Genomic DNA, 27041 nt, shown 5'->3' with positions numbered 1-27041 from the left:
AGTTTGCAGCTTTAAAGGAGCAGAGTGCGAGCCAGCTCCAGCCCGTCCTCAAGTCGTGGAAAACTTCCCAGCGGCTGCAGCGAGCGGCGGGCTGGACCCCGAGCTGGCAGGGAGGATAGACAGGCTCCTGCAGAAGGGTGCTTCTATTACGTTTGCTGGGAAAAGAGAATTGCTGGGATGGAGGCAGATATTGCTTAAAAACTGTGAGCACAGAGCTCTACTGTAAGTTGCTGCATCTTAAGAGAGTAATTCCAGGAGTATGCCAATGCAAATGGAAAATACTCTGGTCCACATCATGGATTAACCTCTGGCTGCTGCTTAGGGTACAACAAAGCTGTTTGCTTCCCCAAATCGAGAACTGAATGGGCTTTTCTTGGGAGCTGGAATTAGGAGAAGTGTAATTCAATAAGTCCACCTTCTAGTTCAAAGGAAGTTGCCCCCCAAAATATTAACTGTTTGGGCTCTATTGTAATTAATGACCTCGAGAAAGTCTTTTTGTTGCTGATATATGTGAAATGGTGTAACTCATGGAGGTACACTCTTACCAACACTGGTGAGCAGGGAAAGCACAGAAAAGGAGAGCGTGAGGTTCAAGTCCTCAGTCCCAGGGCAGCACCTGCATTTAACGTTGGGTAAAACACAAAACCTGAGATCCTTTGCTCCTAAACCCTGCGCCTTCAGAGCCACCCTCCAGGTGTGTTATCATCTTGTTTCCCTGACCCTGTGTGGCAGCACGGCTCGTATACAGCAAGGCCAGAGACTGTAGTCTGCTGGGATGTGGACACTATGGGTTTGAACCCCTCTAGACTGTATTCCTCTTAAGTAGAAGTGTTCCTCTTAAAATGTAGCTTTAGAGTCAAGCTGTGCTGCATGGTCAGATAATACATAATGCTGGTGGGACCATAAATAACAGATAGTTGTTTATTTGTTTTTTTTTTTTAATAAAGCATGAAAAATAGGGGTGTTTTTTTTGCTTGTTTGATTGCTCATTTGAAATAATGAATACTACTATTTAAGCTATTTTACTTCTGGTATGGAAAATAAATGTTGATTACTTCTCGTATTTTATAACCTTAAATAGAAAGAGAGAAACCTGCCACAGATATGTTTTCCTATTTACACCAATGCCATAACCACGCTTGTTCAGTTATCTTTATTGAGCCTGGTGTTTGAGTGATAACTCCTCCATTACCAAATGTATTTCAGTAATGATCACCCACTTATGAAGCACGTTTCCTTACAGGCAAGAGCATGAGATGTCTTCGCTAAAGGTCTGTGACCAGGGCTGGCAAAGTACCAACCTAATTCAGCTCCGAGACATACCCAATAAGAACTGTCTGCTGTGCCTGGGGAAAAAGCAATAACGAGGTAATTTATCTCAGGGTTTAGGTGAGCGTAAAAAGGCCCTGTGCCACCACGCCTGTCGGCAGCCCGAATCCTCCTGCTGAAGGGATGTCTGCTTCAAAAGGCTCTGTCGGTCCAGGCTCGTACATTATAACATTTCATTGTGTTCACTGAAACTCAATACATCCTACAGTCGGCAGGCTCCTAGCACGTAAAAACGTAACCGGCCTGCATGGCCTCACTGCTGCGATGAGCCCTGAGTGAAGTGCCTCAGCATTTCGTACTCCGCGGCCTATGGCGGTTGGGTACAAATACCAGCATTATTAGATAAATAAAATACGTCTGTCCAGCTTGTGCAAATCCTCTCAAAAAACTATTTCGGTATGTCACCTCTGTAAGGGGAGTCCAGCTGCGTGTGCTGCACCTTGCAGCCGGCCACGGTGCCGCTGAGGCCTTGCCCCATATGTTTTAGAAGTTTGTTCTTCCTTCTGACCCACCCCACCAAGCTTTCCTCATCATTTGTGTTTAACCGGGTCTTCTTTAGCTTGTAAAACCTGAAAGCTGTCACCTCGCTGCCCAGGAAGGAGTCCAACCCTAGAAGCCGCTGCCTGTGGATAAGCCCAGACTTTCTTCTGGAAATAATTTCTTCTGGGAATATTTCTTCTGCAAGTTCTTCTGGAAGAAATGGTCTTTACTGGGATTGCAGAACAGGAATATAGGGGGCACTCTGGCAAGCTGCAGCAAAGAAAATCCCCCCTTCCTTCTCTCTCCTCCCTTCATCTCAAGCCAAGCGCTGATGGCACCAGCAATCAGAGCAGCACGTGAGCTAACGGACCAGCAGCAAGAGCTGCAGCCCCACCACCCCAACAGAGAGACCTTTTGGTCTAGGAAAGGTCAGCACTTTCTATTCCCGCTCTTTCTGTTTTTGTTTTGTTTCTGGTAAGTCTTTGTGGTAGGAGGAATCCAGGTTCTTCTTTTAGGATGATTCCTCTATCCTCTCCCCCATTCTGTTTTTTTTTTTTTTTTTTTAAACAAACTCCCCTCATGCCTACAGTTTTTGATTGCAAGAATCTTTCTCCCAACTGAGGAGCTGCCAAGTACTGACTCCTGGTGTCTCATAACATGGTGTCTACACAGGGAGACGCTGGTTCCTGCGGAAACAGAGCCCACGGCACAGCTGGGCTCTGCAATGGGTCCCCGACGACCCGCAGCACGTGATAACAAGGATCTGTCTTCTCAGCAGTTTTCTTGGCTTTACTCCAGACCCTGGGTCACGTTTATGCTTCTCCGCGGACAACCAGCAATCGTTGCATTAAGTTATCATCTCGTATCATCTACTTCTCTTTCCCCCGTCTTTAAATGAAAAGAAAGAAAAGAAAGGCTACATGACAAGAGGGTTGTTATATCAATAATAAAAAAAAAAAGCAATAAAAACATTGACTTTATGGAGTCTCCTGCCCTGGGCTGTATGTTTTGTAAAGCACTTTTTCAGCCAGTGCCAGGCTGGGATTACTAAATGTGATAACCAGATTCTGATAATCTGCATGTACAAGCCGAATAGCTGGACGGTGCAAATTGCATTGGTTTCTGTCACACTTCATGGGAGTTATTATTCCGACCTTAACGCTTCCTTAACTTTCAAAGCAGCGTGTAGGGTTTTAGCCCAGTGGCTTCATGGCCCCATGCTGCTCCTGCTCAAGACAAGAGGAATTTTATCACTGATTCCAAAGGGAATGATCCCAAACCGACGGAGTCAACAGCAATTGCTCTGTAAGGCTGGTCTCCTGGTGGAAAAAGGGGCTATTGTATCAGACTGCTCCTGACCATGCAGTACCACGGTGATGGTACCGTTCAAGTATTTGCCCTGTGACACACCGCGCGGCGCTGCACGCGTCCAGCTGGAGCTGGGGGTTTCGCAGCCAGTGTGGCACAGGGTAGGTGCCCAGTTGGGCTCGTTTTCAGGTGCCCATTTCCTCCAGATGGAAGCCAAAGTCCAGACCTGTTGGCAGTGACTCTGTAAAATGTCAGCAGAGCTTACGCTTCTGTGGCCAAAGGTAAATTGAGTCATTCTTTTTAATGAAGTGTTCCTTAATTTCCTTTATTCCTCCGGATAGCACAGCAAACAGACTATACATTTCGTAAAGAGATTACAGAGGAGAGTTGCCAATATAATCATACAATCTTGCAAACGCTAAACCTGAAATTGCCTTTTGTTTGCTGCTTTACAGTACATCTTTTCTTCCTGCCCTCTGTAGCTGACAGAATAGCGCTTGTTTAAAAAATATGTGACAGAAAATACCATGGGAAAAAATGTATTGTTAAATCTCAGCCAACCCGTGTGAAGGCTCGAGCCAGGACTGTCAACACATACAATCCCAATTTCATGTCTGCTCTTCGCAGCAAAAGAAGGCAGTGTGGAGCTAAGCACAAATTAATTAGAGGACTGAAAGGAAAGAACAGAGCAAATTTTATTCCTTTCTAAGCCGACCCAAACCCAGTTGGCAAATACCTATCTAGCGCACAGGGATGTGGTTTCGCTTTGTAGTCCCTACCTAGTGAAAGCTATAAACCAGTTTATGGTGAAATCACTTTTTTTTTTTTTAAAGTCACAGACAAAACTCCCACTGATTTCAGTTGTGCCAGGCTTTTATTCGAGAAGTTGTGCTATTTCAGCACTTCCAGAAACCAAATATTAGTACTTTTTTCAGAACCATGTGTGTCTTGGTCTGTATATTTCGAGATACATATGGTGTGCCAATATTTATTTCTCAGAGCCGTGGGACATTTTACTGCTTGCCCCTCACGCTAGCTCAGCCAGGCAGACTTCGGCGCAGCTCTCCCAGCAGAAATGAAGGCCAGCTCTCAAACTGACCTCTCCAAGAAGAGACGTGCCCAGGCTCTTGGGATTGCCAAACTCCTCGAGGGTTGAAGGTACCCACAGGCTCTGTCTGCGAATGCCTCCTTGCTTGGCTCGCTTCCACCAGGGAAAACAACGTGTGTCACACCCCGTCAGATTCACTCGGATCCGTTCTGGACACGTTGGACGCTCTCCAAATGAAAGCAGCTAGTTTCACCACAGCAAAGCAAAGGTTTGCACCTTTCGTTGTGTGTTGGAATCATTGCTATGGAAGCAATGCATAAAAGCAAACGAAGCAAGCAAGCAAACAACAACAAAAAGCATACAGAAACTTAAAGCATGTTTGACAGCCACTTCTGCCCAGGCTGTTGCTTAAACTTTCTCTGAAGCGTCAGGTTGATGGCAAGAGAATAAGCACAGACTAGTGAGCAGCTGGTTTCTGGGGTGCTCTTTTGTTTGGTACCCCAACCTTCCACAACTGCCATTGCACCTGACCGTATCAGGGTTTCACCGTGTGCCAATGAACCTTGAAGTTCACAGGATCCTTTCTTCTACTAAACAACCTAAGGAAACCTGTGCTATCTTTGCAGGAACATAAGTTTTAAAAGTGGTCTGGATGTGGGATGGCAGTGCCGGGCTTACCTTCCCGTTCCAGAAGTTAAACTCACCCGAGATTGCCCTTCCCAGATGGCATGACTTGCCCCGAGGACTTCTGATATCATCGCGGCAATGTACACACCGCTTATCTTAAACAGCATTACACACGGAGCGTTTTGACAGCCCCTGGATTTGTGGGAGACTAGTGCTGGCCTTCCATAGACACCGCATATGACGTTACGGTAGGTGTGGGGCTTGGCGTGTCACCTCCCCACCTACCTTACGTCAGCACTATAAAGCCACCATAACACATGCCATTGTGTTAGTTACGGCTGTACGGCCACCCTCCACAGCTGCTGCAGTGAAGGGTTGCAAATCGGTCTGCAGCAGGGCTAGGAAAGCCCAGTTCCTTGTGGTTGTGTGTCTTCCTGCTGCATCTGTGAAATCTGGGAGTTTATATGGCTGTAGAGTTTCTGTGATTCTGTGATCCACAGCATCCTTCTCTTTCCTTTACACTCTTCTCTCCATCCCCATGTTAAATCAGGACTGAATGCTGCACTCTGCCATTTCTCTTCTACTTGCATAAAGCTTGTTCAAACCAAAGATATTTGGGACCTCTACCTTTTTGTCAAATATGGCAGAAATCACACGTAGCTCAGAAATAATTGCTGGGGCTTGGAGAAAATAATGGGAAAACAGGCATTCATGAAAGACAACTATCCAAATTTCAAGACTTTTGGAAAGTAGGTTTAAAAAGTAATATGTTAGATGTAGGGCTTTCTACCATACTGCTGAACAAAAGGAGTAAAATGGTCACAGTGCTTTATCTACAGACACAATACTAGGACAATGCTGCTGGGCACCCCACTGGCAGGGGGACTTGTGCTCCACAGAAAAGAGCCCCCTTCATTGGTGGGAGGCTGATCTTCTTAATTTCCCAACAGTAACGATTCTAGTTACTGAGCACACTGGAAACAAGAGGCACAGGACTAAGCACTGTCTGAGGTGCATTGCCACCAAAACTTGAGTATAGGCATAGCCACCTTGTTAGCTCCCTGAAGCTATTCAAGTGTCTTTCTGAAAGATGGGGCTTTGCACAAGACAGGATGGAGTACTACTAGGACATGATTTCTTTGGATCAGCTGAGGCAGAGGCTCTAAGATGTCTGGGATTCCCACAAAATTATTAATATCCTGAGATTCGTTGCCCACACCATTTGTTTTTGCTGTCTTTTCTACTAACATGAGCAGGTAGTCTGCATAGAGTCTGGCACATGTGAACAAACAAAAGCCCTCACAGAGAAAGAGTCGAGCCTATTTTTTTGTCTTTTTTTTTTTTTTTTTTTTGTCTCTAAATATGCACTTTTTGTCCTCTGGAAATGTAGCAACCGATTATGTGGCTTTCTAACAAATTACTGGCTCAAAGAATATACAAAGAAAGAGCAACAGAAGAGACAGACTTTGAGTCCTCTGGGACTTTGTGGTGATCTTTGCCAAAGTAGGTCAACGTGTTTCACATCAGTTTTAGCAGAACTCCGGGTAGACTCCTGAAAGAGGTAAGAATCTGAAATTATTGTATTTGTTGCCGCCTTTGCAATCTGCTCTGGCTTATTTAAAGAACTGGTTAAAAATACACTGAAACAATTATTATGGCAACTGAGACAACAGCAGTCATGTTGAGAAGAGAAGAAACATGTTCACATAAATATGCAAGGGTCTAAATAATTCCTTTGGTAGACTGAAAATGCTTCTGATTTAATCACAGACATTTCTCATACTTATTACAAATTTTTTGCTTGAAAACCTAACAAATTATGAGAAATTTCAAAAGCCAACAAGCAACACCAATCCTCCTAGAAAAAATATTGGGTTACCTGAGATTTCCTCAAACAGCAGAAGAAATGGAAAATTTCTAGGATATTTAGTAAAAGATGTGCTGATCCAGGTCCTAGCCTGTATCTAGGAGCCAGAGCATTTTCTGCATCCTAAATATGCTGAAGACTGGATGTAATTTTTGAAATAAAATATTATTATATGCTAACATACTTTGCAAATTCTCCTGTGCCTTAGTAACTTTCTCCCAAACCAGTATGCTTCCTACAAAGTTTCCCAAATTTACTGCTACTTTCTTAGTCCCCTGTAGCTAAATTTAATGTCTTAGCCGATTTTTTTTTCAGCTTTGCTAAACAGCAACAACTGATAGCCAATTATAATTTTTGAGCTGTGTTTTCAGCCAGAGAGATGGATTTAGGGCTCTGGAATGTAAAAACTCAATCGGGGCATTTGTATCACATGTGATTGCGAGCCTTTCCTATAAATAGCCGGAGCGGGAGAGCACCTGTGCTTTTTCCTCCAAGCATTTTGATGGATAGCTTTGCTGGCATCTCTGCAATTGACACTACACTAAATTCAAAAAAGAGGCTGAGTCAGTCCTAAGTAATGGAATGCGTCCAAATTCTCCTTGGCTTTGATTCTAACAGAGAAAGACATCATTTTCATGTCTCCTTCCAGATTAAACTCCATTCCATTTTCTGCTGCCCTCAAAGCTCACTCCTGAAAATCCCACAGATGCATTAACATTCAGTCAATGAGATATTTCTAGCAGCTAGCCTACTATAATGTTTAGGTTCTTCTGTAGTTGCAAGGTCTTGGTTTTAGCCTGCCCTTGTAATGGAAAAATTGTCTTTAATCTTGACAGCCTGTGATGTCTTGTACCCATGCTAGCTGCACCATCCAATCTTTAAGACTGTCACTTTGATCTGATGTTGTTTATTGACAGAGGTTGTTTTTTAAATAAAAACAAAAATAAAAATCACCATCTCGGTCATGAGAAATCTGGATTTTCATGGTTGCTTATGGAAATTCATGATGAATATTTCTTTTTTCAAGAGCAAATTGTTTAGAAATTGCTCAGAAGGCAGGTGAAAAATCACCATGTTGACGTTTTTTCTTTTCCTTGGGCATGACAAATAAACCAGTCCCAGCTGGTGACATATCAACAGGCAGTGGGGGAGCCAGATGAAAGGAGGGAGGGTGTACCAGGGGCAGTGTGAGAAGCAGGTTCAGCCTGTGAGAATAAACTATACCTACTGAAAAGACCAGATGTGAAGCAGCTAATGTTGTTGACCTCTTAAACCCTCCTTTTGAGGATTCTGGTTTTCATGTTACAGAAAATACAAGCTATTTTCTTGCTGCTTGAAACTTTCGGTTCAGCTGCCTGCAGACTTGGGAAGATTTGCCGTGCAAGTTTGCAGTGGGTCATATTTTCAAGATTTCCTTTGCACCTTCAGAAGGCAGGAGGGTACTTTGGGCTGGAAAGGGACAGCAACAACAGCACAAGCTTTAGACTGTGCAGACGGATGGCAATGTTTCGGTGCAGGTTGTTCAGGCATATTGCGACATCCTTCACCTAACTTTGTGTTCACCACCCTGCATATGCTAACATAGCCCAGGAGAGGCTCACCAAACAAGAAATGATCCCACCATTCACGTGTCTTCTACTCTTCAATGCTGAGCTTCAGATTACTACACTTGTAGGAGTCCCCAAGCTGGTTTAATAGTCGCTCACGCACATCTACACATACTCGCAGTCATAAAGATTTCTTGCTACACAACATAGTTAACCGTTGTATGTGTTCAAAGGCACGTGTTAGTTCTCAGTGGCCTTCTTTCTGCTTAAAATTCAGTTCAACTGATGTAATTCAAGGGGCCTGACCAAACACAGAGCTTCAAAGGGCAAGATGCCCTGAGAAACTGAAGCTCACCTTAAGCCCCATCAAAATAGATTGGTTACGGAGCATACTCTGCCAGGTTTGACCATGTTATGTTTGTCCACCGTATTTCTAGCCCGATTTCCATATGAGAGGTTTGTGATTGCATCCTGTATGCAAGAACATGTACATACACAAATGGCTGTGCACATTAGGGTCTCTGTGAATTTCCCTTCCCATCACTGTCCATCACCTACTAATAACTGTGAAGCTTTCAATCAATTCCAGCCAAATCTGGCAGCAGAGCAGAGATTTCTAACACACTTATTTCCAACAGGTCTGTATAAACAGGCAGTTAATTAATGAATAAAAGCTCAATTAGCATATCAGTAGTCCTGAGGAAAAGGAGTAAATCCTATTAGGTACCAGAAACTATGTCTATACCCCAACCTTAAATATTCCCAGCACCATTCTCTGGCACTAAGGGTAGCTGGCAGTGAACAGCCCGTGCCATGTACTCCTAAATGCTCTTGCTCTCCAAAAGAGGGTGGGCCAAATGTGAACTGCTTGCTGGAAATGGCCTAAGCTTGCTCCCAGATTGTGTTCAGGAATCATTTGGGAGACTGCTGGTAGACACAGGCCAGCAGCATGCCAAGCACCACGCAGGCAATTCAACAGTATGGACAACCAAACTCTAGTGGCCAGAAATGTTCCCTGGGACTTTGTAATTTAGTAAACTGGCAGAGAAACTCTGCAGGAAATGGGTTAGGTGTAGCCCATCCACAAGAAAAGCTTGGATCAAGGTTGGTTCCATATTAGACGATGGAGAAGCCAAGTATGAAGCGCAAATCCCCAGGAAATGGGCCTCGTTAGATCTGTTGCTGACAAAATGACTTGTTTAGCTGATGGCACCTTATTTAGAATTCACTCCCACTATCAACCCATTTCAGATATAATATAGCAACTCTCAGCCCTGGATGCCAGATGCATGAGTTGTTTTTTTTTCAGCATTCATTTAGCTGTTCATATTTTGTTCTCTAGTTTGTTTATATTAGTTGCCACCGTGATTGGTGTTTCAGACACTGTAATTAAACGAATCTTTATCACTTAACATGTGAATCGGATGATTTATCATATTTGCTATTTGTGGTCAGGACTGAGAATTCAGACCATGACCTCCAGAGCTAAAGCACGAAGATGTTAAAATCTTAGACTATGAAATCTGTTAACCAGCAGCTGCAAAGTCTCATCTTCCACAGCACAAAGGGAGACAGAGGACAAATACTGAATATCTGGATACTGGATATCTGGAGACTAGCCTGCTGTAAGAATAAACAGCTGAAAATTGTTTCAATGCTGAGCAGAAGATTAACAGACAGAGGAGCTGGAAACTTGAATGCCCGGAAGGACTCTGAAAATTGCGAGCAGTAGGCAACTTCTCTTGGGTACCGAAGAACAGAGTCTAACACTCCTGCTGCAGTATTATTAACATCTCGTGTTCATATCTCAGTGGCACCTAGTGACCCAGATCCAAGACTGAGCCATCCAGCTGAAAAATGAATACACAAACACACACAGCGAGTCTATTACACGCACACACTCTTTCCAAGAAAAGAGACTCCTATAAAGAAAACTTTTTGCTCGCTTTCTTCTTTGTCATAAACGCACATTCCAGCAGCAGCAGCAATGAAGCTCGATGGCCTACAGACTTGTCCCCCATACAAAGCAGGTCTCCTTCCTTCCCACTTTGTCAGGGGAAGGTTTATCCCCCCTCTTGAAGCTCTTGTCCCCAGGAGAGAGATGTGCAGTGGCTGGCCAGAGCCAACAGTCTGGACTGCGACACGGTGGCTGCTGCTGCCCCGAATGGCTGCGGGGATGCCTGTTCTCCCATGAGAGCGGGGTGTTAGGACTTTGCCCTCTGCCAAACTGTACAACTGCACGAACTTTAGGGCGAGCATACCTTTGTGATCTCCCTGTATCCCAGCCTGAAATCAGCCAAAAGGTTCAAAGTTATTAAAGAGAGGCTGACAGACAAGCAGATGGACAGCCAGGCAGAACAGTTGTGTAAGCTTTGTTTCCTTAGGAAAGCAGGCTAAAAAAAGAAACAAAATGCAGTATTCACTCATCATTGTCTACAAAAACACTGAAATCAGCTATTTAACACTTTGTAACGAGTGTAATGGCTCAGCAGAGTTATTTATTCTGCTAGAAAAACCTGTTTCTAGGCCTCAGAGGATTAGCTGAGAAGCCGAGAGGCAGCATAACCTCTCTGTGACCCTATCTGAGAAGAAGCTGGTCTAACTGGAAGTCTGAAAGCAGTATTTTGAAAGCAGGGGCAGCTATGAGTACATGTGCTAGAGGTGAATTAAACTAAGGGGAAGTTTTACAGAGAAAGAAAATAATCTAAGCATTAAAAATGAGAGTTAAAGAAAAAGAGAACTGAAAAGTAGGATAGAAGACAAATGAGAAAAAAAAACAGAAACAGCAAAGCAAGTAACACATTTCAGTATGTTCAGGAACATGGCAAATGACACAAATGACAGGTTAAAGGTGTGTAAGGACAGTAAATAAAAGCTGAACAACAAAGAAGTTTGCAGAACGCAGCTTTGGTCTTAAACAGTTTTTAAATTAACATGAAGCATCACCGCATGGAAACGCAGCAGACGCACAGCAAAGAAAAGCAGACAAGGTCACTGAAGCCAGGGCTCAGCCTACAAATCTGTTTTCATCTACTTGGTAGAGTTTGCTTTGGGAGGTCTTGTTTATGTGGATGGTAGTGAGCTGTCCAGTTTTGGATGAATGAAGACAAAAAACATGCGAAGGAGCTCTCAGATGTCCAGGAGAGTCCGATTCTGACTCAGAGCAGCCTCAGCTTATGGTATCTGACTGCAGGGAAGCTGCAGAAGCGACAATTAGCAAACGCTGAAAGCACCACTAAGTTAGGAAATAAAAAGTAGATATATCGATATATGCAATATGAAAACACTTTTTAATATATTTATAATGTGTACATATTTATATATTTGTATGTGTGTGCGTGTGTACAAAGAATGTGATTTTATTCCCCAGTATTATTATGCTAGGAAATTATATTATGCATTATTTCCTGCACTGGATACTCACCTGTCACTGTAATCCTAGGATCAGGTAAGAGCCTTGAATTATAGATTATTGTTCTTTCCCAGATAAAAGTATTGTATATTTTAATGGTACGACTAATCTTACAGATGATATGAGACCTCTCTTGGTCAGTGTAGGATTACTCTCTACAGGCACTTATTAAAGTATTTTATTCTGCCTGATTTTGAGTGTCCCTGTAATTGATTTTCTATCACATTCTCACAGGCTATATTTCACTATTAGTATCCCATGTATGTTCAAAACTGTTTGTCCTGATGTTCAAATAAAATATTCTTTTTCTCATGCCATTGGCTCACATACCTCCCACCTTAATCTAGTCCCTACTGAGACACATACACGAAACACCTAATAACCCCGGGCTCTTCTAGCAGTCAATGGGTAAAAATGAGCAGCTCCAGAAGATGCAGAAGTTGCAGGTGAAGGTTCATGTTCCCTACCAGAAATTTTACAGCAACACTTCTAAATTGGGTACTTCACTGGCAGGGGGTGGAGGGAACTGAATCTGGGTCTGAAATATCTTCTTGCTTCAACGTATCTCCCCTCTCCTTTCAACAGCCAGAGATTATTATCTTGTGGTTTAATGCCTCGACCTGCAGACACTTGCAAAACAAACACACATTATCCCCAGACTGAAACTCATTTGACTTAAACATCATTTTTTTTTTGCATTTCTCTGGACTATTACTGTTTTTTCAGTGTGCTTCTGGTACCATAATATCTTTAAATTATTACAATTCCTAGGTATACCAGCAAGAACATCTTTGCAAATGTCATCAAAATGTCATTAAAAATGTTTCTTTGCATCCATTTTATATTACAAAATCACATTTAATTTCATATTTACTAAATGCGTGAACTAAGCAATTGCACTTTTTTTTCTTCTGGAAATATTAAGTCCCTGTGTTATTTCCTGTCTGGTTTCCATACTACCTCCCATCTTCGTGTCTGTAAATTCATTTGTATCCTATTAACTTCTCCTATTCATGACCTAAAAAAGAATTGTTTCCCTCAGCTAAGGTATCGCTATATTTTGTCCCACAGGACAGGCACGCTGACATACTGCCCCGTATTTAAGTAGGATGGGCTACTCGATCAGCACAGTTAGAGGCGTGTTTTGGCACTATTTGAGCCTTTGCTCATTTATTATCTAAGAATTCACTTTGCAGAGAGACATGGCAAATAATGCTGATGGGTTTCAAATTCTCATCAGTGCTTCCATGCTGAACTACTAACAGAGGCATTAAGTCTGAGCAGAAATAAAGCACATTCTAATAAACAAAAGCATTTTTTTGTGTAATACAATTTAAAATGGATAATTTTTGAGCCTCTTACTAACAGCAGTTAAAATGCCCTTATGAGTGGTAAAACTGGCAGTGAGGTAGTGTGACTTGATCCTAAAGCAGTGAAATATTGCAGGGCTGGTTGTTAAGCTCATGCATAAAGTTTATATAAGACAAAAAAGCCAGCATCTTTCAAAAAAAATATTGGAGAATCTGTGGTCTAGCAGTGTATGGAGTAACTTGAAAAGGACTCAACACTGTTACCAAATAAAGATCAGCATAATCCTAAAGCTACAAAAGACCACACCTTAGCACATACCTCATCTTCTTGTCTTCTGAGCCTACAAATATTTACATATTTTATGTTAAGTTTTTAGGGGTTTAGTGACTAAAAGTTAACAGTCAAAGGGACTATCCACATGACTTAAGTTAAGCCTCTGACTACAATGTCTAAAATTGCCTGGACATTTTTTTTTTCATATCTTTTGTTCTACTGAAATGGGAAGAGGCAATTTTTCCTGGTGCTTGAATCAGAATTTCCAAACCTGTTTCTTACTAAATTTTGTTACAAGACCTTTTAATTCAGCTTTTCAATGCCTGTCAGTGAGTGTGTGCAGAAGCAAAAGTGTCACATAGAGCAATTTAAAATGCAGAGGTAATCAAAGAGAAGATGCCCAAACAATTATAAAACAGGTAAACAAACTGAAGACCTCAGGTAAGTGGAGGAATTATATACACTGCTTTACTATTACTGTGAACAGGCCTGTATGTCCTTTAGTAGTGAAATAACTGTAGAGAAATAGGTGATTTTTATTATTAGAATTATGGGAAAATTACCAAGTGACTACTCATAAAAGTTATGTTTACTTCTGCTGTGCTCATGACCAGTCTGTGCTTGCTTTCAGTAAGCAATCCAGTTATACTACGACTAAGGCATATACAAAGCAAAGTTTAAGTTTGCTCAGGCACTGCCCAATAGAAAATTTTAGATTTGCGCAAACAAATATTTGCTTCCACAGAATATGTTTTAGATGGGAATAAATACTGTTGACACAGTAGAAAGGGAGATGAAAATTAAGATACACGAGATTCAGAAAATCGAATGGGTTCAAGAAAAGCTTCTCTGTACCCTTTGCAACTAGGACAGACTATTTGCCTCCAGTTCCTGTATTATTATATAGTGACAAAAATTACGTGGATGTGTTAAAAACTAACTAGCTGCACAGTCTGCTTTTGCAAAGAATTCTGTATTCAGACAAGGCTTGTGGTTCAGGAAAAAAAAATAAATCCAGAAATCTATTTATTTACTCCTAGTCTAAAATTTTAACGATTTCTGCCTCATCAGAATGGACCCACTCACCCTGATCACTGAAGAAGACACATAAATTGCAGAACTTTTATACACCACAGAATTCCTTGTGTAATCAATGGAGAGAAGTTTGTTCTTAAACAAAGCGTTTTCCTGAGTGCTTTCCTCTATCAGGGTTAGGATCTGCAAAAAGAAAACAATTCCACACAGTCCCTGTGACCGAGAACTACAACACAAAAGAGCTCAGGTTTCCAATACTATTTAAGAGTCCCATGAAAAATCTTTCTGATTAATTCGTAAAAACTAAAGCTAATCTAAAAAAAACTGTTTGACTTCTCACTTTGCTCATATTTTCCAGAGGTAAAAAAAGGGAGCGTCTATTTAACAACTGGACCATTTTTCAATGATTTGATCATCATTTTATTTGATCTTCAGCTTAATTATATATACCACTTGGCTGACTAATCAAAGATCTAATAGTTAACAATCTAAGACCTGTACTCTACAAACAATTAAATAAATGATCTCAGACTACAATGGAACTGCATCTATTACAATGAGAGGTTGAGGTACCTGAGAAAGTCTTTCCAGAACTTGGCTCTGCTATGAGATGCAATTTCATCAACTGACTACAAAATGCAGTTGAAAATGGAAAATAAAGGAGAAAAAGATGATATTGATGAAGCTGTGGTGTTGGTTTTGTTGATAACGCATCTGTCAAGGAATGGTGGAGGGTTTACTTTTAACCATGGCTTCTGTACTACATTGCTGTGCACGTAGTCTATATAAATATAGTCTATACAGTTTAAAGTGATGGTAAAAGTTTCTACAAGTTTTTCATAAACTCTGAATTTGAATGCAATCCTTACCAAGAAAAAACAGAGAGAGAAAGACTACCTACTTGGCCACATTCCCCAAGTGTAGGTATAGGAATATTTTAAAATGACTTCTCCAGACGACCTAGAAATATACGATTTTGAGAAAATTGGCATTGAAGTAGAACTGACTAATGTAAAAAAAAACCATTTTTTTTTAAGATTGCTAAGATTATCAATTTCTGCGAGCATTTAATAGAAACTTGTGAGAAAATTTCCCCTTCCATAAGGTTTGACAGTATTTCATAAGAATTAAAATAAGGACTGAAAAATGTCTCAGTAGGCGTTTTGGAATCAGTCAGTAAACCCAATCAACCAACTAACCAGCCAACTAAAAACAAAACAAGAAAGGAAGATCAAGACTTGACTTGAACTTTCTAAGAAAACACAGAAGCAGAATTACAGCTTTTTCAGAGCTGAAAGGTGAGTTTTCTTACGAACACTTCTCTAAGAAGGCAGAAAATAATTGCATACACCTTTGCAAATCAACAGAGACTACAGTCAGCAATATTAATGAACACAGAAAAGCCTTCTGTCTAAAGTAACAATGGAGCTTCGAATCATAAAAATTTCTTTTCATTAAAGTTTCAAAAAATATTTATGAGCAGTCACACAGGATTTAAAACACCTGTCAGATTGATCCCCCTTGATTCTGACTTTGTCTTGAGTGAAAAACCAACAGTACTCCCATTTGTTGGCTTTATAATTACTGTATACAAAAATACAAACTACTGCATATAGTAGGCTGAATGTATACAACTGTGTCTCATAGTAAAGGAGCCAGAGAAAGAAAATACTAAAATACTACTTCTGGAATCCCTGGAGAATCTGTGATGGCAATAAGGCTTGTTTCCTGTCTGAAGAAGTACTACAAATTTGGAAGGCAGATCTCTAAATATCTATACTGTGAAGATCTTGTTCTCTTGCACTAACCTGAAGTACAAGATTTTAAGGTTGAAACAGAGTTCTTCCAGACACACGCTCTCCCTACCTGGGAGCAAGGGCTCCATCAATCCCATCTGTACTTGCCTGTTCAGAAAACATGCGTGTACGAGATGTAATCCAACGGGATTCCTCTATACTGGCAACCCTTCCGTCTCGAACAGAGACCCCAAGAGTTCATGAAGCCATCGCAGGACTGCCCTGTAGCCATGAGCAGTGACCACAGTGGATAAGGTGCTGGATCCAGACAGTGATGACAGAAGCACCTCTGTATCCAGCCAGTAGATTGATACAGTTCATTAAAAAACAGGAGGTGAACTTGTTTGGAATAACTATGGAACAATTTCCCTTACAGTCCAACACACCCTACATGAAGGTGGTTAATTTTGTCATTGCCCAATTTTGAAATATTTGGTGTGTTTTAAAATAGGCATATGTTGAAGGTTCTTTTCCCACTTTGAACAACTAAATAACAACATTTATAGCAAACAAATTATCAATTTCAACAGTTTAATTTCAATTTCATCAGTCTTTGATGGATATGAAAAGGAATTAAAATCTTTAATTCAAGAATTCCATTCTGAGACTGAGGCTTCCAAAAAAAAAAAAAAAAAAAAAAAAGTGTAAGCATATGGCCGGTGAAAAGGTGTAAGCAAAGAAAAAAAAATATCTAAGATGACATTAATATTTATTAACAGTATTTAAAATATATTTCAATCAGGCTGCTTCAGACGTGCTTTGTGTAGCCTAGACCATCATTTGGATTGTTAACTGACTAGTGACCACATTATGCGAGTAAGTTACGACTTATCTAAATTACATATTTTTTCTCCAGTTTCCCTTGGGGAAGAACTGTGTGGAGCTAATCTAAAGATGTTTCACATACTGTACTAAGAAGTGTATAGCCCAAGAGGATGACAGGTATCTTACCAACTACTTGAAATGAATGTAATTTATTTAGTTGGAGTGTGCTAAACCAGACATTTAACCAATTACCATACTACTTTTTAAATTCTTTTTCAAGCTGATTGATGCCTATTAGGTGCATACAAAATTCTTTCTGAGTTACTTATATAGAGATTTTTAAGGTTAAAAACAGATTCATCCCTCTTCCTAGACTATGTGCTTTAAAAGTAGTTGGCCTTTGTCCAAACATTCAAAAAATCATCTTTGCACTGGGACTAATCACAGAAGGCTTAATTCCTCAAGGAAATTGTTCTGGGAAAGTTATAAGCAGACAGAAGAGGAATTTATAATGGAAGTTGGCTTGCAACCTCAGGCTCTCATCCCAAAAATGTTTACACACATTTAGCATTCAGCATACGAGTATCTCATCAAAGATACATATAAGGCCGCAGCGTTGCATCAATTTCCATGTAGACAGATCATGGGCATCTTTGTGACGCTTTCCTGAAATCTGTGAGGGTCACATGAAGATGTCTTCTGGTATGGGGCTCACAACACGTTCAGGTAGCATGGTCTTCGATATGTTCTGATTAGCAGCTTTAAAACATAATATTGCCTAGTTCTCGTAACAGGCAGAATCTTATTTAATTACATGCCAATCGCTTCACAGTGCTCAGCACTGTCTGTATACAGGCAGTGGGCTAGAGCCATGGAAGGAGCAATGGTTGCAAGTCTACATTTCAGGTACCCAGAGACCTGAGCTGAATGTTTGCATTCCAGATATAAAAGCAATTAGGATGCAAAAAGCAGGATTTTCTCAAAGCTACCCCTGTCCCTCACACTGACTGAGAGATGGATAATCTAGTTAACAGGGTGAGACAAGATGGAAGGCTGAGATTCAGGCACAGGCAGCAAAAACTCCCACTGTGCGTGACCTTGAAACCTCACCCTTTTCACAAAATGGAGCTAGAAAAACAGCATTTTTAGTACCTCAGTGATTAAACACCACACACTGAACATGGGAGACTCAAATCTCCTCTCTGCCTGAAGGAACTCACATTTACATCTCCCACAAGAACTCTAATGACTCAGCTATGATATAGTAGCTTGGACTCTCCCAAATTCTCCTGTTAAAGCTCTACTACTCTTCACAACATATTTACATATTCACTGCAGTAAACACCAAAATCTTTTTTTTTTTTTTTTTTTTTGCTTCTCCCATGTGTCCTGTTGATTGTCCTAAGCACTGGCTTTTGTAAATAAGCTATAGAATTAGTCCGAGTCAGTCAAGCCCTGCAAACGTTTTATTGTTCCACACAAACCACAATAATTTCAAAGAGGTGACTGAGACATCTCCACCAGCTCATGAAAGACTACGTTAGGAGATGATGATGTGCTGCCAGAAAATGGGATACACAAGCACCCCTCCTGGTATAGGTGCACACTTCATCCACCTGGAGAAATGGAGGAGAAGGTTTGAACCTTTCCCCCTCTGTAGGAAAGCAGGACAGCCAATTTAGCAAGCTCTGAAAGTGCTCCTGGTGGGAGTCCTTAGGACAGGAGAGGTGGAGCAATGACTGTGGTGTGAATTTGTTGGGTTTGTGTTGCAGTGAGATACCTACCTACCTGCTGGATGCTCACCAAGGCATGCTAACAGGTTTGTAGATGCTATGGAAGATCTCCTGGCCAACGCATGAGCACCGAGAGCCTTCAGGGATCAGAGAGCAGCCACGCCAGGTTGAGGAGAAGCCAAGGTTTGGTCATGGGACAGCTGAAGCCACAAGGGGATGGAGATGGCTGAGGGCTGTATCGAGCTTCACTACGTCTGAGGAGGGCCACGAGGTCTTTCCTCCCTGATGAAACGCCAGTACTGAAACAGCAAGAGAAGAGCAGTGGACGTGACCTCAATTTCACTTAATGATAAAAAAAATACTTGTGAAGGGTGACAATTTTTTGAAAGAGCGCTTCAGTACACGCCTTCTCAAGCTCCTCGATGCGCCCACACCACCTCAGGGAGTGGTGGCAGCCCTGGGACCTCCTGCCGCCCTGGGGGACATGGAGACCCCTGAGGGGGGTGAGGGCCGGGGGGCGGCGGCGGCCATTTCGGGGTGTGAGGGGACCCCCGGCGGCACAAAGGGACGGGCGAGGCGCCGCCGGCTTCCCCGCGCACGGCAGGAGGAGGAGGGCGACAGGAAAATTCTGGACCGAGGGAGGGGATGAAGACGAAGGTGATGAATAACGCGAATAAACCCGCGGCGGAGCCCAGGAGGGGGAGGGAGGCGGCGGGTCATGTGAGGCACAGTCACGCTGCGGGACCGCGGCACCTGGGGCGCGGGGCGGGTTGGTGGCGGGGGGGGGGAGCCGCCATTTCGCGTCCCCCCCGAAGCCCCCTCCCCGCTCGGGAGCGCCCCCCCCCCCCCCCGTCGGCGGGGGCTCGGCGGCGCTCGGCAATTTCCGCCGGGCGAGCCGAGCCGATTTCCGTCGTCCCGGGCCAGCCGGGCTTTATGTCTGCCGGGCTGGGCGCGCATGCGCGGCGGCCGCCGCCATCTTACGTTGTCTGCGGGCTGCCCTCCCCTCGGGCCAGCTCTGCCCTCCCCCCTGCGGCCCCGCGCTGCGCCCTCCTCCCCGCCGGGCTCCGCGAGGGGCCGGGGGAGAGCCGGGAGGGAAGGGAGGGGAGGAAGGGAAGAAGGGGAAAGGAAGGCAGAACGCAGCGGGAGGAGGACGCGGCTCTGCGGAGGAAGAGCGGGTGCCGCCTGTTATAAAGGGGGAGGAGGCGGAGGGGGAAGGAAGAGCGTGTGGAGCGGAGCCTCCTCCAGAGACAGCCAGACACGGAGGGAGGAGAGAGCGGCTGCCTGCCTGCCTGCCTGGCTCCCCCGGCCTCCCTCCCTCCTTTTCATGGACTCCCTCGCCGGGCTGCCGCTTTTCTTCCCTCCTCCTTCCGTCTCTCGGCTCCCCAAAATGATTCAGCTCCATGGCTGCCACTGACGGGGATGTCCCTGCCCGGCTCAGCCTGCCGCTGCCTCCCTGCCGTGCGCCAGTCCCGTACGTATCCGCGCCTTCCTCCTCCTCCTCCTCCTCCTCCTCCTCCCCCGATGGCGAGGGGCGCCGGGCCTGCCGGCGGAGGGCGGTTCTGCCGGTTGCCGGCTTCCATGAGGGGAAGGGAAGGGGCTCGGCCCCGCCGCCGGCCGGGCTGAGGCGGGCATTGCCTCCTGCCCCGGGGGAGGCGCGGCTGGAGGGGCCAGGGGAGTTTGGGGGTGGCTGAGGAAAAGGGGGTGTGTGTGAGGGGGGTGCGAGGGGGAAAGTGGACGGCGGAGGGGTGGAAGTGTCACGTTCAGGGGCGGCGGAGGGCCGGTGCTCGCCCCCTCCCTGTGCAGGAGGAGGAGGAGGAGGAGAGGGGGAGGCGAGCGGCGGTGCCGAGGCGGCTCAGCCCCTGCGCTGCGGGAGCTGGGGGGGGGGGGTATGGGGTGTGGGGGGGGTTGTGCGCGGTGTCTGTGCCCTGCTGCCGAGCTAACTGTGTGTGTGTGTGTGTGTGTGTGTCTGTCTCTCTCCATACCGGGGGACTGCACTCTTAAAATCCGCCCGATACAATGCACCAGCCTGACTCAGCCGCAGACATTAGTGCTAGGAAGATGGCGCACCCGGCGATGTTTCCTAGAAGGGGCAGCAGCAGTAGCAGCGGCAGCAGCTGCGTTACTGCTCCCACTGCACCAGGTACCGGCGTCGGGAGCGCTGCCCTCTCCGCCGAGGATTATCAGCCGCCCTTGCTGGTCCAGCCGCCGCCTCCATCTCCTGCAGCATCTTCGTCGGCGGGTCCACAGCCGACACCCCCTCCTCCACAAAGCCTGAACCTCCTCTCGCAGTCTCAGCTCCAGCCACAGCCTCTCGCGCAGACTGGAGCTCAAATGAAAAAGAAAAGTGGCTTTCAGATTACCAGCGTGACCCCTGCTCAAATATCGGCTAGCATGAGCTCTAATAACAGCATAGCCGAAGATACCGAAAGCTACGATGACCTGGATGAGTCCCACACTGAAGACCTGTCCTCTTCAGAAATCTTGGATGTTTCTTTATCCAGGGCCACTGACTTGGGAGAACCCGAGAGGAGCTCCTCTGAAGAGACTTTAAATAACTTCCAAGAGGCAGAGACTCCTGGGGCTGTTTCTCCAAACCAGCCTCACCTTCCTCAGCAGCACCCTTCTCTGCCTCATCACCCACAGCAGGGCGTTGTGATCAATGGAAGTGTTCACCCCCATCATGTTCACCACCACCATCATCTTCACCACCACCACCACGGACACCATCATCCATCGCATCCTGGGGTGGGCAGTGCCCCGATTTCTGGAGGACCACCACCCAGTCCATCGTTTAGAAAACTATCAACAACTGGAAGCTCTGACAATGTTATATCAACTGCACCGGGTTCTGCTGCATCATCCACTGGTTCCCCCGCATCTGTCGCGTCTAATATCCGCACTACGAGTACTCCTGGCAATTTAGGTGTAAGTCCTGCTTCTGGAACTAGTACCTTAAATAATATGGGCGGTGGTAGCTCTAGTGTGGCAAGCAGCATGCTTGGTACTATAAATTTAAGCAACATCACAAGTACTGGTAATGTAAATGCTTTGTCTGGAACTAGCAGCAATGTTAATGTGAATATCTTGAGTGGTGTTGGCAATGGTACGAGTGCTTCCTCTAGTGTCATTAACAACGTTACTAATCCAACTGCAGGAATGGCAGTGGGATCAAGCCAGCAGCAGCCTGCATCTGGCACATCAAGGTTTAGAGTTGTAAAATTAGATTCTAGTTCCGAACCTTTCAAAAAAGGTAGATGGACATGCACTGAATTCTATGATAAAGAAAACACTGCTGCAGTTTCAGAAGGAGTAGCAGTAAACAAAGCAGTAGAGACGATAAAACAAAACCCGCTTGAAGTGACTTCTGAAAGGGAGAGCACCAGTGGGAGTTCTGTTAGCAGCAATGTAAGCACACTGAGTCACTATACAGAAAGTGTGGGAAGTGGAGAAATGGGAGCACCTACTGTGGTACAGCAGCAAGCGTTTCAAGGTGTGGGTCCACAGCAGATGGATTTTAGCAGCGCTGCTCCTCCGGCAATTCCAGCATCTAGTATACCACAGAGTGTTTCTCAATCACAGCTTGCACAAGTCCAGCTGCATTCTCAAGAGGTAAACTATCCGCAGCAGAAGCCAGGGGTCCAGCCTCCTGCACAGGCCAGTCTAACCACTGTTCCTGGGGTTCAGCCAGCCCCGGTTAATATCCTAGGTGTAACCCCGTCTCTGGGCCACCAGCAGCCTGCCATTCAGAGCATGGCTCAGCAGCAGCTGCCGTACCCTCAGCCGGCGCAGCCCGTGCAGACGTTGCCGGTTGTACAACAGCAGCAGTTGCAGTACGGACAACAGCAGCAGCAGCAGCAACAAACGGTTCCTACGCAGATGGCCGCAGGTCACGTTAAGCCGGTGAACCAAAACTCTGTTACAGGGGCCATGCCGGAGTACATCCAGCATCAGCAGATCCTCCAGCCCCCGGCGCCTGCTATGCAGCCCAGTCCTGCCGCGGTAGGAGCGGGGCCGCCGGTTCCCGTCGCCCAGGCCCAGAGCATGCAGCCTGCGGTACAAGCACACCCCGCTGCTGCCCCGGCTCAGCCTGTCGCGCACGCTCCCGCAGCCCTACCAGGCGTAGGTACCGGCGGCCAAATGCTGAGCGTCGGGCAGCAAGGAAGCGTAGCCGCTGTGGTGCAGCCACCGCCTGCTGCAAACCAAATCCCACCTCCGGTCATGCCGTCGACGGCTGCTCCTCCATCTTCACAAGTGGTGCAGCCTGTGCAGACAGGAATAATGCAGCAGGGGTTACAGGCCGGCGCTTCGGGCCTTCCCCAGCAAATGGTCATTGCTCAACAAAATGCTTTGTTACCTGTGCAGCCGCAGGCGCAAGCGGTGGAGTCGGTGGTCCAAGGAATGACCGGCCAGCAGCTGCCTGCAGTTAGCCCTATACCTTCTGCTAGTACTGTTCCTGCACCGAGTCAAGCTGGTTCAGCTGTGCCTCCTGGCATACCTTCTGCCTCTATAGGTTTGGGACAGCCACAGAACATAGCGCAGGCTTCGGCTGTGCAGAACGGGAATTTGGCTCCGAGCGTTAGTCAGCCTCCGTTGATATCAACAAGTATAGGTCTGCCGGTGGCACAGAGTGTGCCGCAGCAGATACCGCTAAGCTCTGCCCAGTTCCCCGCACAATCACTAGCTCAGTCAGTCGGAAGCCAAATCGAAGATGGCAGACGCCCTACGGAACCTTCCCTCGTTGGTTTACCTCAAGCTGCCAGTGGTGAGAGCGGCGTCGGAGCGCCAGCCGTCTCTGACGGCACTAGCAGCAGCGCGCCATCCTCTGCTTCCCTCTTCCCGCTGAAGGTGCTGCCGCTGACGACGCCCCTCGTAGATGGTGAGGATGAGAGGTAAGGCTGCCTGGAACTTCATTTAAAAGATACGTCCGCTAGTTTGGTACGCGCTGACTTGCAGCTCTTTTCCCAGCTGTTCTGTGAGATGAAGCGGCGCGGTGTCTTTGTCTAATTAGAAATACCGTTCCTGAGGTCCCAGCGTGTGTAGGTATTACATTAAAACGCTTGTTTTTCTCTTGAGGGGGTGGGTTGTATTGATTATGCTCCGAAACTACTGCGTGGGTAAATTGTGTTTAACAATCTGTGACAGTGTGTATATTCCCATTGTATAGAGGAAGACAAAAGAATACTGTGGAATGTGGGTACGCTAGTGGTGATTGTAGTTTAGATTATTTATTATACTGAAATAATTAATATTTATTCTTCGGTGGATGACTTTTTCTCCACAAGCCTAGACTTCATCCTGCCTCAGCTTCTCTTTTCAAGTATTGACTTCGCTCAGGTTGAACCAGTTGTGAGTCTGTGGTGTATATATAGAAGCCTTCTCTTTGACAGCCAAGAGATGCTTTAGGCAAATGAGTATGGTGGGAAAACGGAGATTCAGCAGCACTGTTGTGGCTCTTCAAATTGAACTCGGGGCACTTTTGGTCTTGGTGGTTTTGCTTCAAAGCATTAATCCTTTGTGAGAGCCGCTCAGGCCTGTGGAGGGGCAGCGAGCCTTTGAATCTGGTGCGCCTATTTTGTGCAGTCAGTAATAAGCTACACATGTTCTCCCACCTCCACTTTTTCAAAGAAATGAAGACTGCTTGGTCTTAATGGTGTGTGCTAGTGAATATTCTCATTTCGTTGATGATGTGTGTAAAGAAGCTGTGTCAGTTGCAGAAGGCCCTTGGGTGCGCAGGGTAAAGCAATCTTCATAGCAGTTTTACAGTGCAATTGTCTAGTGTTCATTATATCTGGAAGTTCCTAGCTATTGAGGACCTCTGGTGATACGCCTTTAGAAATGGACAGGAAGGCTGCGGTGGTTTCCCAAGGAACTTCTTGTCTAAGAAGAAACTACGCTAATGGGGGAAGTAGATAACTTTAAAATAAGTAACCAACCTACCTTGAAAATGGGGGGGAGGACAGAAAAGAGCACTAGAAAAGAAAAGCTGAGACTTGGGGAGGAAGACGAAATAAAACACCGAATATTTACAAGGTGGGGATGGGAGGCAGGAAATAAGAGAAATATCAATGGCCAAACTCTATTTAAAAAAAAAAAAAGGTTGCTGGGAGAGGCTGGCTTCTTAATATTGAAAATACTAACTCTATCAGCAGTCTCTGATTATGTTGATCATGAGGTGTTGACTGTCTTAGTGGTTTTCATCACATCTTTCTAAGATGCCAGAGAGCTATAATGAGTAGCAGCTTGTCTTCGAGGAGTGCTGGAAGACAAGTTCCAACACTGTTTCATTTTGATCATGTTTTTTAGTCAATAAATACGTGAAGGTGGAAGAAGACAGATGGAGGTGTTAAAGCTCCCAGTGTCACTATTGTGCTACTAGCAGTCAATTTTCTCAAACTTTTTATTTGCTTTTCCTTTCTTCGATCTTTCTAAACTTGGACACTGATCCTGTTTTTTTTTTTAACCAACCAACGGGGCAAAAAAAATCCCTAAGCTTTCAGGAGATCCTAGCTAAGTAAGAGAATTTTAAGCTCATTGATACTCAGTGTTTTGGAAAATCACATCTAGCACGTGATTGTACCCTGATTTTAAGAGCATATGTTAGCTGTTTGTCATGATTGGTAGCTTTTCCCAGCATGTTTAAATCCCTCAGGGTAACAATAGCCAGAAATGCCTTCTTCCTCTGTTATTTGGCCAGCTAAAGATCATATCCTTTCTTCTCCCATGCACGTTGTGTCTTTGTTCTATCTGTCATCTCCAGGTAGGCTATACTTTTGTTTAGCTGCAGTTGGAAAATCATTTAGATGCTTTACACAGAGCAGGATATGACTCTATTAAATGGAGACCAAAAATAATTGTGTGTTTTGCATGGCAGCGGTGATCAGTTTGCTTGGATAATTTATGGTGGAGTTTCTCCCTGCGTATCTGCCTGTAAAACTGAAAATTTGTTGAGATGGCTTCTGTTTCTGCTCCCAGGGAGTCTCAGGGCAAGGCATTGTATCGTCTTGACCGTGGAATTTCTTTTGGTCTGGACCTCAGATCTTGTCACTCCCTACAGGTAGTGCAGGACATGCTGTTACTCTCCCTGGCTCCTCATTTACTTCTCTGGCCACTGAATGTCTCTAACTAGAGTACTCTTGAGAGGGTTTTTTTTTTTGCCTCTTTGTTAGCTTATTCCCTGTTTTACAAGAGGTAAGGTTGTAGTATGTTGTAAGAGTACGTAAACATTAAAGGAGGAGCTATACTATAAATAAATACATGTAAGTGCGTGCATGTAAAATCCTGATTGCTCCTTCTCCCTCGTGCACCCATACATCTCATTTAAAATTATATCAATACATCCCAAGTGGTTCTAAACCTGGCAAGGGAAAAGGTAGGGGAGGAAAGCAAGCAAGCACTGACATAATTGGGCCAGTGAAGAAGCTGTAAAATTCCATTTAGTGTGCCTTTGAAGAAACATCTGACCTATGTAATGCCTTGTTTAGATTAACTCCCAGCTTTCGTTAAACCCGCATATAATTGCGCTTAAAGACATACCGGTATCTTTAAGTCTTCAGCTCTCATTTTTAGGATGCTGTTTGCAGTTCTTTTGATGCCTGTTATCAGGGCACGGCCTTTTAAATATAGGCAGCGTGGGGCGTATCTGCTTTGAAAACAGCAACCTTTATTTCCCCAGTATGGGTCAGGTTTTTTAATCACCGTTATGACTCGAAGAGATATTAAAAATGATATGCTTGGCAGAATGTCCTATGGAAAATTAATTTACAAACTTTAATAAGGAGGATACAAATAATACAGTCAGGTTCTGTATTTATAATAATAAATTCTTCCGACTAATATTTCTTCAGCCTGTCAGGTATGCCATAGATGTTTACATATTTGTAGACTTCTCTTCTGATATTTCCATCTACAAAAATGCCAGCCAGTTTTTTGGATGTTACATCTTGTTTTTGTTAGTTTGAACCGTAGTATGAACTCGTTTTAATATATGATTCTCATAGAGTTACACCCTTAAATTAGCAGTGGTTACCTCAGTTTATTCAGTTCTGTTACTGAATTCTATCTGTTTTAGACATTGGTCTTTTCAGCTCAGTATTTAATCTCTAGAACTGTAGAAGGGGATTTTTTTATTTCGATGCTTCTGAAACCTTTAAGTATGAAAACATATTTATATTGCAGCAAGTTCTTTTGAGTATTTATACTGAGTGTTGCAAAATACATCAATTTTACATCTTTATAGACAATGCTTTATTATGTTATAGGCACTTGCAGTAAGAATTTGTACAGATAGATATAAATATTCCAGTTCAGAGGTAACTTAAAAACTAAAGATCAACATATTTATACCATTTCTAAAGGCTATTTTAAGTTAATTTAAGAAACTGAATATGAGTACCATTACTGAAAAGCAGATTTTATGAATGAAAGATGTGAGAACTAATAACTGTCTCCCTGTCCTTGACATTTCCTGTAGAGTTGCTTTCATTCTTTCATCTGATGCAAGTTGTTTTCAC

General features: G+C 44.3%; 1 protein-coding gene and 1 long non-coding RNA gene across 24 annotated transcripts in view; one reads left to right on the top strand and one right to left on the bottom strand.

Annotated features, from left to right (window-relative positions):
• Positions 1–1319: 1319 nt before the first annotated feature.
• On the bottom strand, positions 1320–19649 carry LOC106035060 (uncharacterized). 10 transcript variants are annotated; one of them, XR_010827840.1, is made up of 8 exons: positions 18938–19501; positions 18583–18830; positions 14811–15197; positions 12086–14420; positions 11177–11404; positions 10468–10599; positions 7888–8108; positions 1320–6344 (listed from the first exon to the last, which is right to left on the bottom strand). It is a non-coding gene; the product is annotated as an uncharacterized lncRNA (long non-coding RNA). The 10 variants fall into 10 exon arrangements; XR_010827832.1 differs by having other exon boundaries at positions 7888–10599; positions 12086–12247; positions 14289–14420; XR_010827834.1 differs by having other exon boundaries at positions 7888–10599; positions 14811–14951; positions 15139–15197.
• Positions 19606–27041, top strand: part of TSC22D1 (TSC22 domain family member 1) — an 86836-nt gene continuing 79400 nt past the window's right edge. For 6 of the 14 annotated variants that reach the window (XR_010827811.1, XR_010827810.1, XR_010827812.1 and 3 more), the window contains exons 1-2: positions 19606–20002; positions 20557–23420. Coding sequence is in view for 10 of the 14 variants with exons in the window: in XM_066988438.1 (XP_066844539.1) it covers positions 20590–23420 (2831 nt within the window). In the remaining 4 variants the exon portion in view is untranslated. Of the gene's footprint in view, positions 20003–20547; positions 23421–27041 lie in introns of those variants that run through there. The other 8 variants (XM_066988452.1, XM_066988450.1, XR_010827824.1 and 5 more) reach the window with 5 other exon arrangements.

This window comes from Anser cygnoides, chromosome 1 (assembly GCF_040182565.1).
Source record: "Anser cygnoides isolate HZ-2024a breed goose chromosome 1, Taihu_goose_T2T_genome, whole genome shotgun sequence".
Taxonomy (NCBI): Eukaryota; Metazoa; Chordata; class Aves; order Anseriformes; family Anatidae; genus Anser; species Anser cygnoides.
The sequence above is the reverse complement of the archived record's forward strand: the minus strand, read 5'-3'. Positions and strand labels throughout refer to the sequence as shown.